This window comes from Symphalangus syndactylus, chromosome 20, assembly GCF_028878055.3.
Source record: "Symphalangus syndactylus isolate Jambi chromosome 20, NHGRI_mSymSyn1-v2.1_pri, whole genome shotgun sequence".
NCBI classification, from domain to species: domain Eukaryota; kingdom Metazoa; phylum Chordata; class Mammalia; order Primates; family Hylobatidae; genus Symphalangus; species Symphalangus syndactylus.
This window is the reverse complement of record NC_072442.2, coordinates 22,615,962-22,633,562: the sequence shown is the minus strand read 5'-3', so window position 1 is coordinate 22,633,562 and position 17,601 is coordinate 22,615,962. Positions and strand designations below refer to the sequence as shown.

The following is a 17,601-nucleotide window of genomic DNA, read 5'->3' as shown; positions in this document are numbered from 1 at the left end:
AGTTTTACTTTTCACATTTAGATCTCTAATCCACCTGATGTTTGAGTGTGTTGTGAGGGAGGGGTTAAGTTTAATTTTTTTCCATATGGATATCTAGTTGACCCAATATCATTTGTTGAAAAGTGCACCCCTTCGCCTCTCTTCTGTAGTGTGATATTCATCGTAAGTCAAGTGTACCTCTCTGTGTGGGTCTATTTCTGAATTCTCTCTTCTGTTTCATTGGTCTATTTTCCTATTCTTTTGCTGACATCACACCATCTTAATAACTATGACCTTATATTGATACTCACTGTTAGTCTTCCAACTTATTCTTGTTTTCTTTTCTTTTTAATTAAAAAAAAATTTGTAGAAATGGAGATTCACTACGTTTCCCAGGCTGGTCTCAAACTCCTGGCCTCAGGCAATACCTCCTGCCTCAGCCTCCCAAAGTGTTGGGATTACACGCGTGAGCCACCATGCCTGGCCAAACTTTATTCTCCTCCAAGATGGTCATTGCTATTCTTGACTCTTTGGCTTTTCATAAACATTTTACAAATAACTTATCAATCTCTGTCCCACCAAAAGCCTCAAAGTTGTATTGGGCTTTCATGGAATCTATATATCAGTTTGGGGAGAATTTATAGCTTTATAATGTTGTCATCCAATCCAGGAATTTAGTAATATCTCTCTATTTATATGAGTTCTCTTTTATTTTTGTAAATAATATTTTATAGGTGGGATTCTTAAACATCTTTCATAATTTATCTCTAGGCATTGATGTTTTATGATATTATAATGGCACCATCTTTAAAAACTTAATTTCCTAACGGTTATAGGTATGTAGAAACACAATTGATTTTTGTAAATGGACTTTGTATCTATTATTGGTTCTAATAGTTTGTAGCTGCCAGATTTTTTACATGTACAATCCTGTCATGTGAGTAATTTAATCCCAGCTACTTGGGTAGCTGGGATTACAGGCATACGCCACCACGCCCAGCTAATTTTTGTATTTTTAGTAGAGACGGGGTTTCACCGTGTAGTTCAGGCTGGTCTCAAACTCCTGACCTCAAGTGATCCGCCCACCAAAAGTGTTGGACTTACAGGTGTGAGCCATTGTACCCAGCCAGAATTTCCTTTTTTTTAAAGGCTGAATAGTATTCCATTGTATATATGCACTACATTTTTTTAAAATCCATTCGTCTGTTGATGGGCAGAGGTTGATTCCATTACTTGGCTGTTGTGCATAGTGTGGCAATGAACACAGGAGGGCAGATATCCCTTCAACAAACTGATTTCGAGTCTTTTGCATTAATACCATGAAGAGGGACTCTAAATCATATAATAATTCTATTTTTAGTTTTATTTTTGGGCGGGGGGATCTCCATACTGTTTTCCATAATGGCTGCACCAATTTACATTTCCACCAACAGTGTACAAGTGTTTCCTTTGCTCTACATCCTCACCAACACTTATATATTTTTTCATTTGAAAACACTCTGTTTTGAAATAAAGTACAGGATGATTAAAAATATAATAATAAACATTCTGACAGGTGAAAGATTATATTTCATTGTGGTTTTAATTTGCATTTCTCTAACGATTAGTGATGCTGAGCATTTTTTCATTATCTGTTGGCTATTTGCATGTCTTCTTCTGAGAAATGTTTTTATCACTGGAATGCAAGGTCAAGGCTGCAGTGAGTTATGATCGTGCCACTGCACTCCAGCCTCGGCAAAAGAGAAAAGGACACATCAACCAATGGAACAGAATAGAAAGCCCAGAGATGAATCTAACTGATTTTCAACAAATATGCCAAGAAGAAAAAGACTGCTTTTTTCAATAAATGGAAAACTGAATTTCCACATGCAGAAAAAGAAAATTGGACCCTTATTTCAACACCATATACAAAAGTTAGTTCAAAATGGATTACATACTTAAACATTCCTGCATTAGTTTTCTCAGGAAAATTGCCAACAAAAAAAAAAAAAAGGAAAGAAAGAAAAAAAAAAAGACATGTTTAAGACCAAGAACCCTAAAACTACTAGAAGAAAACATAGGGGATCAGATGACAGCCTCCTTTAAAAAAAAAGAAAGAAAGAAAGAAAACATAGGGGAAACATACAAGACATTGGTCTGGGTAATGATTTTTTTGATTTGTTCCCAAAAGCACAGACAACAAAATTAAATATAGACAAATGGTATCACATCAAACTAAAAAGCTTCTTAGTTCATGATGTGTAGCCAAAACAAACTAAAACCTTTTGCACAGCAAAGGAAACAATCAACAGAGTAAAGAGATAATCTATGGAATGGGAGAAAATATTTGCAAGCCATACATCTGGTAAGGGGTTAATATCCGACACATATAAAGAACTCAAACAACCCAATAGCATCAAAACAAGACAAAAAAGCAGTTAAGACCTGCTTTCTGCTGACCAAGTCTTCTTCCTTACCCCTCCCTAATAAGAAGAAAAAAAGGCAATTAAAAGATGGTTAACTCCTCCTTAGTATAGTGGTAAAATTTAAAAATTAAAAAAGTTTTGGGACCAGCCTGGTCGCTCACATCTGTAATCCCAGCAGTTTCGAAGGCCAAGGTGGGCAGATTGCCTGAGCCCAGGAGTTCAAGACTAGCCTGGGCAACATAATAAAACACTGTCTCTACAAAAAAAAAAAAAAAATTAGCTGGGCTTGAGCCATGTTTGTGCCACTGCACTTGAGCCACTGCACTTGAGCCTGGGTGACAGAGAGAGACCCTGTCTCAAAAAAAAAAAAGAAGAAGCTTTAAGTTGTTAAAAAGTGGGTAAGATCAAAAGAAGAGAAGGAAAGAAAACAATGTATAAGGAACCTGAATAGACATTTCTATGACATTTTAAAAGCCACGAACTTATTTTGGCACAAAAGATTTTATCATATGCAGTCACTTCTTTGTAAATGATTTTTTGTAAAGTCATTGGATATAAAAGAGTGATTTTCCTCATCTGAGCACATGAAAAGAAAATGCTGAAATCAATATATAAATCAAATCATCTGTACTGGCACTGTTAATCCAGAAGAAAGTGGTTGCATAGAGAACAGTAAGAACGTAGACCAGCTTATTGAAGTAGGAAAAGAAAAAAAGAAGGCGTTTCAGAGGTAGGCTTTGCCTCTTAAAAAAATTAAAAATATAAGTCACTGTGTTGTGCTTGGGAGTTAGCAGCCAAAAAAAAAAAAAAAAAAAAAAAAAATGAAGTCACTGTCTGTGAAAGGAAAAGAAAAAATAAAAAGAGTTTGCATCCATTGAAGTATGCAGAAAAAGAAAACAATTTTTAAAATAAAATGAGTATAGTTGGGAGCTTAGCAATGGATATACAGAGTGGAGTAATAGACACTGGAGGCTCCAAAAGGTGGGAGGACGGGTGGGGAATGAGGGATGAAGTCCTACCTGTTGGGTACAATGTTCACTATTCTGATGATGAGGATGCTACACAATATGCTTTACCACTACGTAATATATCCATGCAACAAAACTGCACTTGTACTCCTAAATCCATAAAAATTAAAAATTATCTTGGCTGAGACCTCTTTTAAAAAATAATAAAATAAAAAAATAAAAGACAGAGAATAGTAAGAGCAGAGCAAGGACATTTAGTCTATACTTTCAAATGGACTTAATCATTTGAAACAATAAAGTTTTTCATTGAATCTTCATAGAGTATTAAAAAAAAAGCTGCTCATTGGCAGAATTTCCCACTGAGTTAGTATAGATTACATGCTCTTTGATAAAAGCAACAAATAAAGTTAATTGGGTTTTTTTCTCTTTAGTATTTGCTTTAAGAGAAAAATCCTAAACTGCTTCAGAGGAAGGAAAAAAGAGATAGAGAGTGAGAAATCCTTAAAACTTGTAGGGACTTCCAATGCCAGGAAACCATGAAATATGAGAGTATATTCAGCAATCATGGTGATTTAGCTCATGGTAATTGGCATATGTATAATTATAATTTGCATTCCAGTTATTTAAACTGAGATATTCTTGATCAGGTTGAACACATCGTGAGTAGAAGATCTCTTTCCCCAAGAAATAAGATGGAGAGAGTCTTTGGAGAACAGCCTCACTGAACTGGTAAGTCAGCTTCCTCCAGATTTTGGTAATTTCCTCACTTCTTCCATAATTTCTCAGTGCCCTGGCCATTTTCTGATAAGTCATGGTCTTCCAATTGCCTTTTCTTTTCCCCCAAAGCTTGTATTCCCCCACTGAATACAAGGTGCCATCTCTGGATTACAAAGGGATTCATGAAGGTATTCAAACGGTCTAAGCTTCTTCCTGCCTTTTCCCCGCTTTCGCTGGAGAATAGCGGGTTGTACCAGCTGGTTTTCAGTTATGTTCTGCAGAGATTGATGAGTATTTCCTTCAAAATAGAAATCTGCAGCACTGTTGATTACCGTTCTCCAATTATAGACAGGTTCCTCTGTAGGCAACACTCCATAGCAGCTGGAATTTCCTTTGACATGAGGACAATGATTGATTAAAGCCAGGTAATTTTTGTAATCTGGTGAGTACTAAAGATCTCCAGTTGAATGTTGCCTCAATATGTCAAAAGCATCCTCAAATGCTTGACCCAGCTTGTCTTGTTCAACACACAACATGTTTCATTAATAAATTGATAATTTTGTTCCTTGGCAATTGTTGCAGGAAGACACTTCAACCCCTTATAGAGATATTTCATTAATATCAGAATTGTAAATTCAATGGTAGGCTGTCATGAAAATAAAAAATTATTTTCCAGCGTGATGGTTCTGCCCATCAGTGTCCAATGCAGCATCCACTTGTATACGGTGGAAATAGTCTTCCCGTCTCCTGAAACACGTGTCTGCCTCCTGCTTGGCTAACCTGTAACCTGCCATTGTAACAGCTGTCACGTTTGGCCAATTTTATGATTTTCATTTCCTTTTCTTGCCTTTTTGTACTAGCTATGCTCTTCAGTACAAAGTTGAATACAATTGGTAATAGCAAGTATTGTTATCTCATTCTTAATCTCAGGGGATAATTAAATATCACAGTGGCTATAGACTTTATACAGATAAACTTTATCACATTAAGGAAGCTTCCTTCTATTTTTAGTTTACTGAAGAGTTTTATCATGAATTGTTGCTGAATTTTATCAAAAACTTTTCCTACATCTATTGAGATAATCATATTATTTTATTCTTTATTCTGTTGATGTAGTATATTATATTGGTTGATAGTCTCATGTTAACCAACTTATTATTCTTAGAATAAACATAACTTGATTAATGTGTTATCTTTTTATATATTGGTGGATTTGGTGTGCTAGTATTTAGTAAAGGATTTTGTAACTAAAGTCATAAAAGATACTGGTCTACAATTTTCCTATATGTCTTTGTTAAGTTTTGCTATCAAACTATCCCTATAAAAAGAGTTGAAAGTGTCCTTTTTTTATCTTCTCTAGAAGGGTTTGCATAAGCCGTACTGTTTTGGCCAGGCACGGTGGCACACACCTGTAATCCCGACGCTTTGCGAGGCCAAGATGGGAGGATTATTTGAGTCCAGGAGTTCAAGACCAGCTTGGTCTTTACAAAAAATAAAAAATAAAAATACTTAATGCACCTATAATATCATAGTGAATCTTCATTTCTACAAAAAAAAAAGCTTTTTTAAAAGGAAAAGAAAAAAACATTAATTTGGAGGACTAACAGTGACTATCAGCTACTCAGGAGACGAGTGGGAGGATTGCTTGAGCCCGGAAGTTTGAAGCTGCAGTGAGCTGTGATCACGCCACTGCACTCCAGCCTGGGTGACAGAGTGAGACCCTGCTTCAAAAAACAAAAGAAAACAAAAGAGTGGCATTGTTTCTTTCTTAAATGCCTGTAGAATTCACCAGTGAAAGTAAATGAGTTTTTTTTGTGGGAAGGCTTTCCTTACCATCGTTGTTGTTATTACAGACACAGTTTATTCAATAGGTAAAATACTATTCAAATTTTCTATTTCTTCTTTTAACAGTTTAATAAATGGTGTCTCAGATACTTAAACCTCTGTAACTCACAATCTCTGCTAACAAATTGGCAAACATCCCAAATGGAATCGACTTTACCAAAAAGTTAAGCTTCCTCCTTGGTGCTTCCCTTTTTGCTGGTCTCACTGCCTTAATGGCTCCCGGTGCCTTAAACAAAATGTTTAAGTTTTGCCCAGTTTTTCAATTCTTGTATGTCAGGGTATTGTTTTGCCACAAGTTACTATTACTAGGAACAGAAATTCTTTATTATTTACCTTTCACAAACGAGAAGACTAAGAGTCAAAGGGGTTAAATTTTTACAAAATATCCTTTTGGAGATATAAACTTAAAAATTGCATGCTTCTCAAGTGGCAAAGGATTAATATGACACAGACCAAGTTCTCTGATAACAACATACTTCAGTTAAAAGTAATAATAAAAATGATGAATTTTCCCATTATATGTTGGGAAACTAAGAAACATACCTCTAAGGTATTCATAGATTTTCTGTAAGAGAATTGGTTGGAAAAACCTAGAAAGTTGGCAGGTATTGACTGTTCCTTGCTGTTTTTGAGCAAACTACTTCAATAAAGAGATGATCTCAGGCTAACATCTGCCTATTTGAAAGCATAGATGAAAAGAAATAGAAATCTGCAAAGAAGGGCCCTCTTACAAGCAATGATATAAGAGTCTAGGCTGGAAAAGCCAACTACTTATGTAACCTAGGCAGTGGGAAACAAAGGTATTTGTCACAGCTTTTCTTAAAGGCCTCCCATGAAGACTTAGCCAGACAATGGGAGGCAGCCCAGTGGCAAAAATCAGATGAAGGAATTCAGTTTTCCTCTAGATCTTCTTGGACTATTCACAAAATATTCATGTTAAAGAATGTGGTCTCCCAGACTGGGCAACATAGTGAGACCCTGTCTCTACAAAAAAAATTTTTTTAATTACCTGGGGGTGGTGGTATGTGCCTGTAGTCCCAGCTATTCAGGAGGCTGAGGTAGAAAGATCACTTGAGCCCAGGAGACCAAGGTTGCAGTGAGCCATGACTGCACCACTGCACTGCACTTGAGCCTAGGTTACAGAGCAAGACCCTGTCTCAAAAAAAAAAAAAAAAAAAAAAGTCTCTCCAATCCAAACAAAATGAGCTTTATCTAACTGGCCCTGAACGCCACTGGCGGATGTAACCTCATGAGATCAAAATAAGTAAGAGTGTGGCCCTACCTGTGAAAGAGTTTTCTTTAAAGGAGCTAAATGCACCTACTCAAGACCACATATGAGGAAACAAGGAAAGAAGAATTTGACAGGGGTCAGATCATGCCATTTATTGATAATAAGTGTTGTACATATTTTCAGAAGTGCCACACCCTTTTGAATGTTGCCATTCTCTATCATAATAAGGATATGATGAATGTAGTTTCCTGCTGTGAAACAAGCCCATGCAAGAGTTGGTAACATGTAGGTTGTATGTAAAGATCATTAGTGCAGAAAAGATCCGAGAAACTAAGGTTTTAGTTCTCTAGAGGTACAGCGGGTATTATGTTGGATTTGGCCCATACCGCAACAGTGCAACTTCCTGATAGTCTGTCCCTTTTCCAGCTGATGTCCCAGGCATATGTACACTTACACTTATTACACAACAGAACGTTGTAAATTGTTTTTATCAAGGACCATAAATCTGAATGTCCCACCCTTTACCCAATGCTGAGATCAGAACTGTTGACCCTTCAATAAACGTAGGTAGAATTGGGACACACCGGAGTGACAGTACTAGATCTTAGCTATCTTAACCATGCTAAAAAGGCAATATTAACAGAGAGGTTCTGATCTATGGCATATTACTTGTGTCATTCTTTTGTGGCCAAGGCTGACATACAGAACATGTTCTTTGATCTGCCCAGGGTACATTCTTTTGTGGTGGCACACCTTTTCCATTAATACCCCTAATCAATCCATGTCAATTGGAGAGGGATGAAGCTCCTTCCTTCCCTAGACTTGTATATATGACCCAGGCCTGGCCAATTAGCATTCCACTTCTGAATATGATTGGTTCATAGATGGAAATGTGACCTGAGACATAGACATATCAGAGTCATCCCCGGGAACTTTGCTGGGTTACTGAGAATGCTCTTCTCTCTTCTCTTCCATAATGAACTACAACAACTATGTCAGGGGGCTGCTGGGGACTTTCTTTCCTATCACAGGAAGAGAGCTTGCCAGGGAATGAGATCAACCTATAATAAATAAAAGACAAGATATGGGGAGGGGAAATGAGAGACAGAAAAAGACACATCCATGGTGATGACATTTGAAACTCTGGATCTAACAATGTCAGACCTTCCCTGGATGGCCAAGATACATGAGCCAATGAATTATTTATTTTTTGTTTGAAGTACTTTGAGTTGATCTTATTTGTATTCATCATGTCCATGTTGCTTGGAAGACTTTCCCAAGAAAATTGCAGAGGTCATGTCCCACTGTTGAACATAAACTCTATTTCCATCACAGTGAATTTGATGGGAATGGGCATGGGACTGGGACAGAGCACTGTAGGTGAAACACACAGTTCTGAACAGACTGATTCAAATAGTGTGGGAGAGAGGACATGAAAACAGCACAGATCAGCATCCAAATACAACAGCATTAACCTTTATATGCACACACCCGTTAGTTCCTACCTTACCACAAAATCCATTTTCCAAAATATAAAGAACTTCAACCTATTATCCTGGCCTTCAGAAAAGGTACAGAAAGAATGATCCAACCTATTTCTAATCATGGGTGAAAATTATTCTGGGAATTTCTGAAACATGACAAATGTAAGGAGACAGGAAGCAAGAGAGAGAGTGAAACATCCAAACTCTGTCAGGACAAAGGAGAAGATTCACAACTCAGAGAACAGTCAAGTCTTTCCTTTATATTGAGACTTCATTGGCACTGCTATGATCCCTAGATGACCTGACACTCCAGGAGAACACAACCCAGGACTCTGCACAGTACAGGACCACTCCCAGCAACCCTGAGGGTCCCCGTCTAAGACACTGGTTTAATGAAGCCGTAATCCATGCACTTGATGAGACATTCTCGGGCTGTCTGAACCACTTCTGCCTTCTTCTCGTCTGGCTCCTGTTTGCCCACCACAGTCAGGATCTCCAGCAGCTCACTCTCCACCAGCTTCTTGGCCAGCTCAGCATCGGCTGCCAGTAGGTTGTAGGCGATGACCAGGCCCCGGTGTTGCACAGACAGCTGGTCATGCAGGCAAAGCCGCTGGAGGATCTCCAACCACTGGGTTGTCTGGAGGCAGGGAAAAAGGTAATGAAGGTGCTAGGTTTGAATGTGTACCCAGAGTTCATGTGTTGGAAATGTGGTCCCTGGTGTGGCAATGTTGGGAGGTGGGGCCTTTAAGAGGTAATTAGGTCATTAAGAGGAATTAATGCTGCTGGCCCAGGAATGTGTTAATTCTTGCAGCAGTGAGTTCTTGCTCTCAAGGGACTAGACCAGTAACCATGAGAGACACTCATGGCCCCAATTACCACCTCTTGTGTTTTATCCTTTTCACATACACACACTTTCCCTTCTGCATCTAAATCATGCTATGACACAGCACAAGACCTTCACCAAAAGCAAATCAGATGACGCTGTCTGATCCTGGACTTCCTAGCCTCCTGAGCTGTCAGCCAAAATGAACCTCTTTTCTTTTACCTAGTCTCAGGTATTCTGTTATAGCAACAGAAAATGAACTAAAACAAAAGGACTAAAGGAATCAGCATAACTTAGCTATGGTCACGCATCTGGAAATAGTAGAGGATTCATTTTTCCACATCCATTTATTTCTTAAGCAGCTTAAGAAGCAAAGGGCCAGACCCACTACAAGCCTAAGAAGAACAGGGATGTAGAGTGTTCAAAAGGAGGATTCTCACCCTGGGCACATGGGCAATGCCTGCTTCTGCCAAACCGGGTGCCTTTGAGACATCAGCTCCAGGCATGCAGACATGCTCTCCCCCAGCCCTGACTTTAACTGGAATCAACACAAGAGTCTTAAATGTATCCTCACTTCCATTCTTCCTCCATTCCCAGCTGTGAAGCAACCCAACTTCTATTCTTGGGAAGGCAGGACTCTAGACTCCTCTGATCATCCCAGGAGACAGAGATAATGCTGATAACAGAACCAGGAGGCTTGACTCCTGTATCATTCAACAGACACACTTGGCGCAGCAGAGTAGAATGGTCATCAGCATGGGGATTTGGAGCCAGAGGGGCCAGTGTTCAGGTCCCAGCTCAGCCACTTACCAACTACATGGCTTCAGCTAAGTTATTTAACCTCTGTAAGCCTCAGGGTCATCTTCTACGTCTACCTCTAACATTGTGGTGATTTAATGAGATGACACATGGAAAGAGCTTAGCATGGGGGCTGGAGCACACAGTAAGTGCTCAACAAGTAGAAGTGGATGCAGGGCAAGTACGTGATGATTTAAGACACCAACCCAGGCCAGGTGCAGTGGCTCATGCCTGTAATCCCAGCACTTTGGGAGGCCAAGGCAGGCGGAGCATGAGGTCAGAAGTTCGAGACCAGCCTGGCCAACATGGGGAAACCGCCCTCTACTAAAAATACAAAAATTAGCCAGGCGTGGTGGTGCACGCCTGTAATCTCATCTACTAGGAAGGCTGAGGCAGAAGAATCCCTTGAATCCAGGAGGTGGAAGTTGCAGTGTGCCAATATTGTACCACTGCACTCCAGCCTGGCAAAAGAGCAAGACTCTGTCTCAAAATAAATAAATAAATAAAAATAAATTTAAAAAAACACCAATGCAAAGGTTTTCCCTTGGGCTTCTTTGTGCCTGTTACCCTCACCTCGCATTTGTCAGCAGGGCTTGCTTTTCACAAGCACATTGGGAGACAGACACAGGGGGAAGAAAAGGCAAATTCTTGGCTTTTGAGCATCTAACCCAACTTTTGTAAACTCTGCACTAAATGTCCTATCCCAAGGAAAGAACATGAAAGCTCAGCTAGCTGTGGCATGGTTCTATGCTGGAAAGTTTCTATGCTGAAGTGTAACTGACGATGGGTCCAGGGCCCATCGCTCCCTGGGATGAGTCACCAAGGGTCAAAGGAAGCAGTGATAGAAACTCAACAAGGACGGGATTCCAGGGCAGGAGGCACAGCCCGAGGCATAGCCCAGGGCATAGCCCAGATGACATGAGACTGTAGAGATGTCCAGCATCCAACATGGCCGTGGGGTGGCACAAAAGATGAGTCTGAGCAGCTTCACAGAGTCCCCAGGAAGCCCCGTGTCAGAACAAAAATGCAGCCAAGATGTCTGAGCCCCGCAAGGAAGAACGACGAAGTGGCCAGGAGTGGGTTGGCAATCCTGAAGGGTTCCAATCCCTTCCCAACTAACAGGCTGTGTGGCCTTGGGCGAGTTGCTTTTCTGCACCTCAGTTTCCTCATTTGTAAAATAGGGATGATGATAATAATAATATCCACCTCACAGGGTGTTTGGGAGAATTAAATGACTTAATAAATGTAAACACTTAGGGCAACACCCGGCACTCAGTAAGTGCAAGGAGTCACAGAGGGTCCTGTGAGGACCTGCAACAAGAGTTATGTGACCAGTGACACCAGCAGAGGCTGCTCTGGGGCAGTGGTTTCAAAGTGTGGTCCCCAAGCTGTTAGCATCCCACCCCCAATCTACTAAATCAGAACATGTGGGGAAACTGTTTTAACAAGTTGCCCAGGTGATTCTTACACACATTACAGTTTTGAGAAGCTTGCCTTAGGGAAAGAAGCTGAAGTCCAAAGACCATGCAGGATGAGCTACATTGAGCAGACACACCCTTGCCAGATGCCAGGACAACATAACCCCTCTTGGAACTTAGAGAACACATCTGCCGACACACACACACCTTACACTGACTATCTGAAAGAGCCTGCCTTTAAACCAGACATGAACACCTTCAAATTGAGATGTCCACATTTTTCACCATGGGGAGAGATGAGTGCCCACAAACTCCTCAGTTTGGTGAAATAAGGAAAGTTTCATTGTGCACTCCCTTGTTTGTGACTATACAGATATCATTTCCATTACACCTGCTGCAATGGCCACAGTCTCCTAGGAGCTGGTCATTGTGTCCACCTAAGAGAATCTGCAGCTTTTTTGCCAAACCGTAAGCTCCTTATGGCATCCCAGCCACATCCGTGCTTCTCTTGGGAAGCTCTGGAGCTTCATGGCAGTGCTTAGCATTGCTGTTGTTCTTAAGCAATGAGGTATATGCACCACTAAAGGCAATGGGTGAAACTCCAATGGGAGGGTTTGAGCTAGCACACTTGGGAAGACCAAATAATGAACGTAAGGCACTGAAGGGAATAGACCCTCCTCTCCTTAGGCAGTAGGAACAGATGCCTGGGGGCTGTGAGGGGTTTCTTTAGGAGCTGGCCTCCCCAGGGGATCATCCAGTGTGGTCTGTGGGTGGGGAGATTCCCTGGAGCCCACCCAGCCCTTCCTATCCCCAGGGCCAGCTCTTACCACTTGAGTCATCTTGAGGCACAGTTTCTTGTGTGCTGCTGTCAGCATGGCCAGAGCCCCTGCAGCCGCATTCTGCACCTTATCATCATCCTCCCCACAGAGCAGCACCACCAGCTTCAGCCGGTCATTCCCGTCAGCCAAGAATCTTTCCTGTACCTGCGGGAGGCAGGAACATGGCTCAGAGAAAACTGTCCCCAATCTGCCCAGCCTGAAGAGGGTAAGATACATCTGAAGTTCTCTGACCCAAGATCTCTTAAGAGTTTCCCTTTGAGCAGCTCACTCATGCTACCTCCCCCAAGAAGCCTTCCCTGACTGGTTGAATGAAGGGGCTACAAATTCTTCCAAGTAAAGAAAATAAGGAATTCCCCATCTAGTGTGCTTCACCACCTCTGTTTGCATTCAGCCTCCACACCAGGGGAAGGAGGCAGGCACAGACTCCTGCAGGGCAGATGATGCCTGAGGAACTGTATTTCCCAACCCTTTGGGGAACCTTGGAAGGTTTCTCCCATAATGGATGGACCTTCAGGGTCTTCCATAAAATGATTTTGCAGGGACGGGGGCAGAAGCAGGAAACAATTAGGTGGTTTGCTTGGTATTAGAAAGCTACAGTGCCATCTCCACCAGGTGAGAGATGAGGCTTCCCAAGGATCTGAAAACCAGGAGAAGAGCTTCCAGGGGACCAGTGCCCTGACATGTCTCAGAGAGGTATTAACCCCTCACAGCATCTCATCCTCACCCCTCTGCACTACTGTAAAATCTAGGTGGTCAAGTCTCAGAGCATTCTAATGGGCCAGGTTTCCTAGAAGTGGGACTCCAAAAGGGGACCAAGATCACAGCTTCCCAGGTGTGACCCTCTACCTGCATCTCCCTGAAGCTGGAGCAGTGGTCATGGGAGGTGAGAGCATGGCAGAGGTCAAACCCATATATCAGAGGGGTCAGCATGGCCCCCTCTCATGGGACACAACTGCCCTTACATGCACTACATTCCCCCATTTCTCACATCTCGATGTGGGGATGGCCTAGTTCTCAAAGATGGAACATGAGCAGAAATGATGTGTGTCACTTTCAGGCACCTCTCCCTCAGTCTGTCTCCCCATTCACCATCAGAATGGAATCCACTCCCAGTGTGGCAGAGGAGAAGACAGTTCTTGACGATCAAAGAAGCCTGGATCCCTGAGTCAGCTTGAAAGTGAGCCACCCGGCCAGGCACAGTGGCTCACACCTGTAATCCCAGCACTTTGGGAGGCCAAGGCGGGCAGACCACGAGGTCAGGAGGTCAAGACCATCCTGGCTAACATGGTGAAACCCCATCTCTACTAAAAATACAAAAAAATTAGCCGGGGGTGGTGGCACGCGCCTGTAGTCCCAGTTACTCTGGAGGCTGAGGCAGGACAATCGCTTGAACCCAGGAGGCAGAGGTTGCAGTGAGCTGAGATCACACCACTGCATTCCAGCCTGGGTGACAGAGCCAGACTCTGTCTCAGACAAAAAAAAAAAAAAAAAAAGTGAGCCACCCAATCCAAATAGGACTTTGACATGGTGAGCAAGAAATGAACTTTTTTTTTTTCTTTTTTTTTTTGAGACGGACTCTCACTCTGTTGCCCAGGCTGGAATGCAGTGGCATGAACTCGGCTCACTGCAAGCTCCGTCTCCCAGGTTCATGCCATTCTCCTGCCTCAGCCTCTCCGAGTAGCTGGAACTACAGGCGCCCGCCACCACGCCCAGCTAATTTTTTTTTGTATTTTTAGTAGAGACAGGGTTTCACCGTGGTCTCGATCTCCTGACCTCATGATCCACCCGCCTCGGCCTCCCAAAGTGCTGGGATTACAAGCGTGAGCCACCGCGCCTGGCCAAGAAATGAACTTCTATCCTATTGGGACCACTGAACATTTTGACTTGGGTTGTTGCAGCAGCCGGTGCTCCCATAGGAAAGGTTGCCTCCCTCCTTCCTTTACCTCTCTCAACCTCTCAACCTCCCCGCCCATCTCCTTGGACACACTCTCTGCCTCCCCCATGGCTGCCAGGCCCCCAGCCCAGCCTTAGGCCAGCTCCCTGGTAGACCCTGGTAGCTTCATTCCCCCTGACTTTAATATGCTTTTTTTTTTTTTTTTTTTTTTTTTTTGAGATGCAGTCTTGCTTTGTCACCCAGGCTGGAGTGCAGTGGCACGATCTCGGCTCACTGTAACCTCTGCCTCCCAAGTTCAAGCAATTCTCATGTCTCAGGCTCCAGAGTAGCTGGGACTACAAGCACCCACCACCATGCCTGGCTAATGTTTGTACTTTTGGTAGAGACGGGGTTTCGCCATGTTGGCCAGGCTGGTCTCGAATTCCTGACTTCAAGTGACCCACCCACCTCAGCCTCCCAAAGTGTTGGGATTACAGGCATGAGCCACCACACCCAGCCTTTAATAGGCTTTAATGGGTTATGTTTTCCCCTATAACAGTGAGAAGATCTAAGGTTCAGGCGTTAAGGGTAAACAGAATGGGTCTCATGCTAGCCCCTATGTGGGGGCCCAGGAGAGCCATTTGGCTTGGCCCTCATGTTAATGAATGGCCTGAAATTTAGACCCTGCTGTTATCTCTGATAAGATTATACCTACAGGCACAGCAGTACTCTGACAGGATAGGAAGAAGAAGACATTCACCAGATGGGTATCATTTGTCCCATGACTGGACCATGAGGCCTACAGCATGTTCTGGATTCATTTTATTTTTATAAACCCTATAATTATTCTGTGATGAGTACAGTTATATTGCATTGCAATTTCTATGGGAACAGTGGTAGTTCATTAAATGCTGTCATTTAAGACATCCTAAAATGGTTGATAACTGTATTTGGCATTTCTTCATTTTTTTATACATGTGGAGCTTCAATAAATGCAAGTGGTCTAGCGTTCCTTGACCTCGGAGAGGCCCTGGTCTCATATCCTGCTTTGTTTTAAGGTTATTCAGGCCTAAGTAACTTAGGGAAATGGTGCCTTCCACCTCATCTAGCCCAGGGTTTGGATTCAAAGCCCCAGCTTTGTATTTTTTCCTTTATGCATATCTTTCTCTCAGGGTCCCTACAGGGAGGGGGACTGTAATCTAGGAAAGATTTAGGGATTCCTGGATTTTCTGTCCAAAATGCTACCTTCATGCCATCATAACAGCTCCCGATCTCACCCCAGGCCCTGACCCTGGCCTGCCTCTCGTGCCTTGATTAAGCCCCGGGTCTCCATCCTGACCCCTGCCTCACCTCCTTGTGGAGAACCATGTTGCACATGCACTCGGTGGCCGCCTGCCGCAGTTGATCATGATTCTCAAACATGTAGTTCTCGATGTCTGGCAAGGCCCTCTCCTTAAAGATCTTCTGCCTAGGGTAGGAGGGTGGAGGAAGAAAGACCCTTGAGTCCTCTGCAGTGACCATGGGGGTTTTCTGGCCACCCAGGGACCATTCTTCCATTCTGGTGCTCTCCTTCCCACATCCTCAGCCAGCGCGGTTTATGTGGCATCAAACTGCCCCCAGCTCTAGGAGGGGCACCATGGGCCTAAACTAAATGGCATAGCATGGCATCCTGGCCACAGCAGTGGGTTCTGGATATCACCCAACTGGAGAGCCTCTGTATTATTGCAGCAAAGAAATTCTCTCTCTCTCTCTCTCTCTCTCTCTCTCATCCTGGATGTAGATCCAAGAAGATGTGAAGGCCAGAGCTGCCCTTATAACCATGAGAGAGCAGAAAAGCCCACTGAGAATTAAAGCAATACAGAAAGGATAGGAGAGACAGAGAGAACAGGAACCTAAGGCAGCTTTGTAAGCCCTGCATCAAGCCACACCTGAATCTTGTTAGCCCAGACTTTTTACCTACATGAGCCAATAAATTTCCTTTATGCTTAGGCCTATATAGTTAAGTTTTCTGCTACTGGCAACCAAAAGAAGCCCAACCCAGTACATGCTGACATATTCCTGCTTCCACAGAGGAATACATTTTATCCCACTATCCACCTGGATATCTTTTTTTTTTTTTAACACTGTAAGTTCTAGGGTACATGTGCACAACGTGCAGGTTTGTTACACAGGTATACATGTGCGTGCCATGTTGGCTTGCTGCACCCATCAACTCCTCATTTACATTAGGGTATTTCTCCTAATGTTATCCCTCCCCCAGCTCCCCACCCCTGACAGGCCCCGGTGTGTGATGTTCCCCGCCCTGTGTACTTGTGTTGTCATTGTTCAACTCCCACCTATGAGTGAGAACATGCGGTGTTTGGTTTTCTTTTTTTTTTTTTTGAGACAGAGTCTCACTCTGTCGCCCAGGCTGAAGTACAGTGGCACGATCTTCACTCACTGCAAGCTCTGCCTCGTGGGTTCATGCCATTCTCCTGCCTCAGCCTCCTCAGCAGCTAGGACTGCAGGCACCCACCACCACGCCCGGCTAATTTTTTATATTTTTAGTAGAGACAGGGTTTCACCGTGTTAGCCAGGATGGTCTCGATCTCCTGACCTCGTGATCTGCCCACCTCGGCCTCCCAAAGTGCTGGGATTACAGGCGTGAGCCACCGCGCCCGGCCCGGTGTTTGGTTTTCTGTCCTTGTGATAGTTTGCTCAGAATGATGGTTTCCAGCTTCATCTATGTCCCTGCAAAGGACATGAACTCATCTTTTTTATGGCTGCATAGTATTCCATGGTGCATATGTGTCACATTTTCTTAATCCAGTCTATCATTGATGGACATTTGGGTTGGTTCCAAGTCTTTGCTATTGTGAATAGTGCCGCAATAAACATACGTGTGCATGTGTCTTTATAGTAGCATGATTTATAGTCATTTGGGTATATACCCAGTAATGGGATTGCTAGGTCAAATGGTATTTCTAGTTCTAGATCCTTGAGAGCCAAATCATTAGTGAACTCCCATTCACAATTGCTACCAAGAGAATAAAATACCTAGGAATCCAACTTACAAGGGATGTGAAGAACCTCTTCAAGGAGAACTACAAACCACTGCTCAACAAAATAAAAGAGGACACAAACAAATGGAAGAACATTCCATGCTCATGGATAGGAAGAATCAATATTGTGCAAATGGCCATACTGCCCAAGATAGTTTATGGATTCAATGCCATCCCTGT

General features: G+C 42.7%; 1 protein-coding gene and 1 pseudogene across 3 annotated transcripts in view; both read right to left on the bottom strand.

Moving 5' to 3' along the window:
- Positions 1-3,907: 3,907 nt before the first annotated feature.
- Positions 3,908-4,605, bottom strand: LOC129469363 (transcription factor Spi-C-like; annotated as a pseudogene).
- Positions 4,606-6,216: 1,611 nt separating this feature from the next.
- Positions 6,217-17,601, bottom strand: part of UNC45B (unc-45 myosin chaperone B) — a 41,003-nt gene continuing 29,618 nt past the window's right edge. For all 3 annotated transcript variants that reach the window (XM_055255836.2, XM_055255831.2, XM_055255837.2), the window contains 3 exons: positions 15,731-15,848; positions 12,496-12,651; positions 6,217-9,266 (listed from right to left, as the gene is read on the bottom strand). In XM_055255836.2, coding sequence (XP_055111811.1) covers positions 9,006-9,266; positions 12,496-12,651; positions 15,731-15,848 — 535 coding nt within the window. In that variant the 3' untranslated portion in view covers positions 6,217-9,005. The remainder of the gene's footprint in view (positions 9,267-12,495; positions 12,652-15,730; positions 15,849-17,601) is intronic.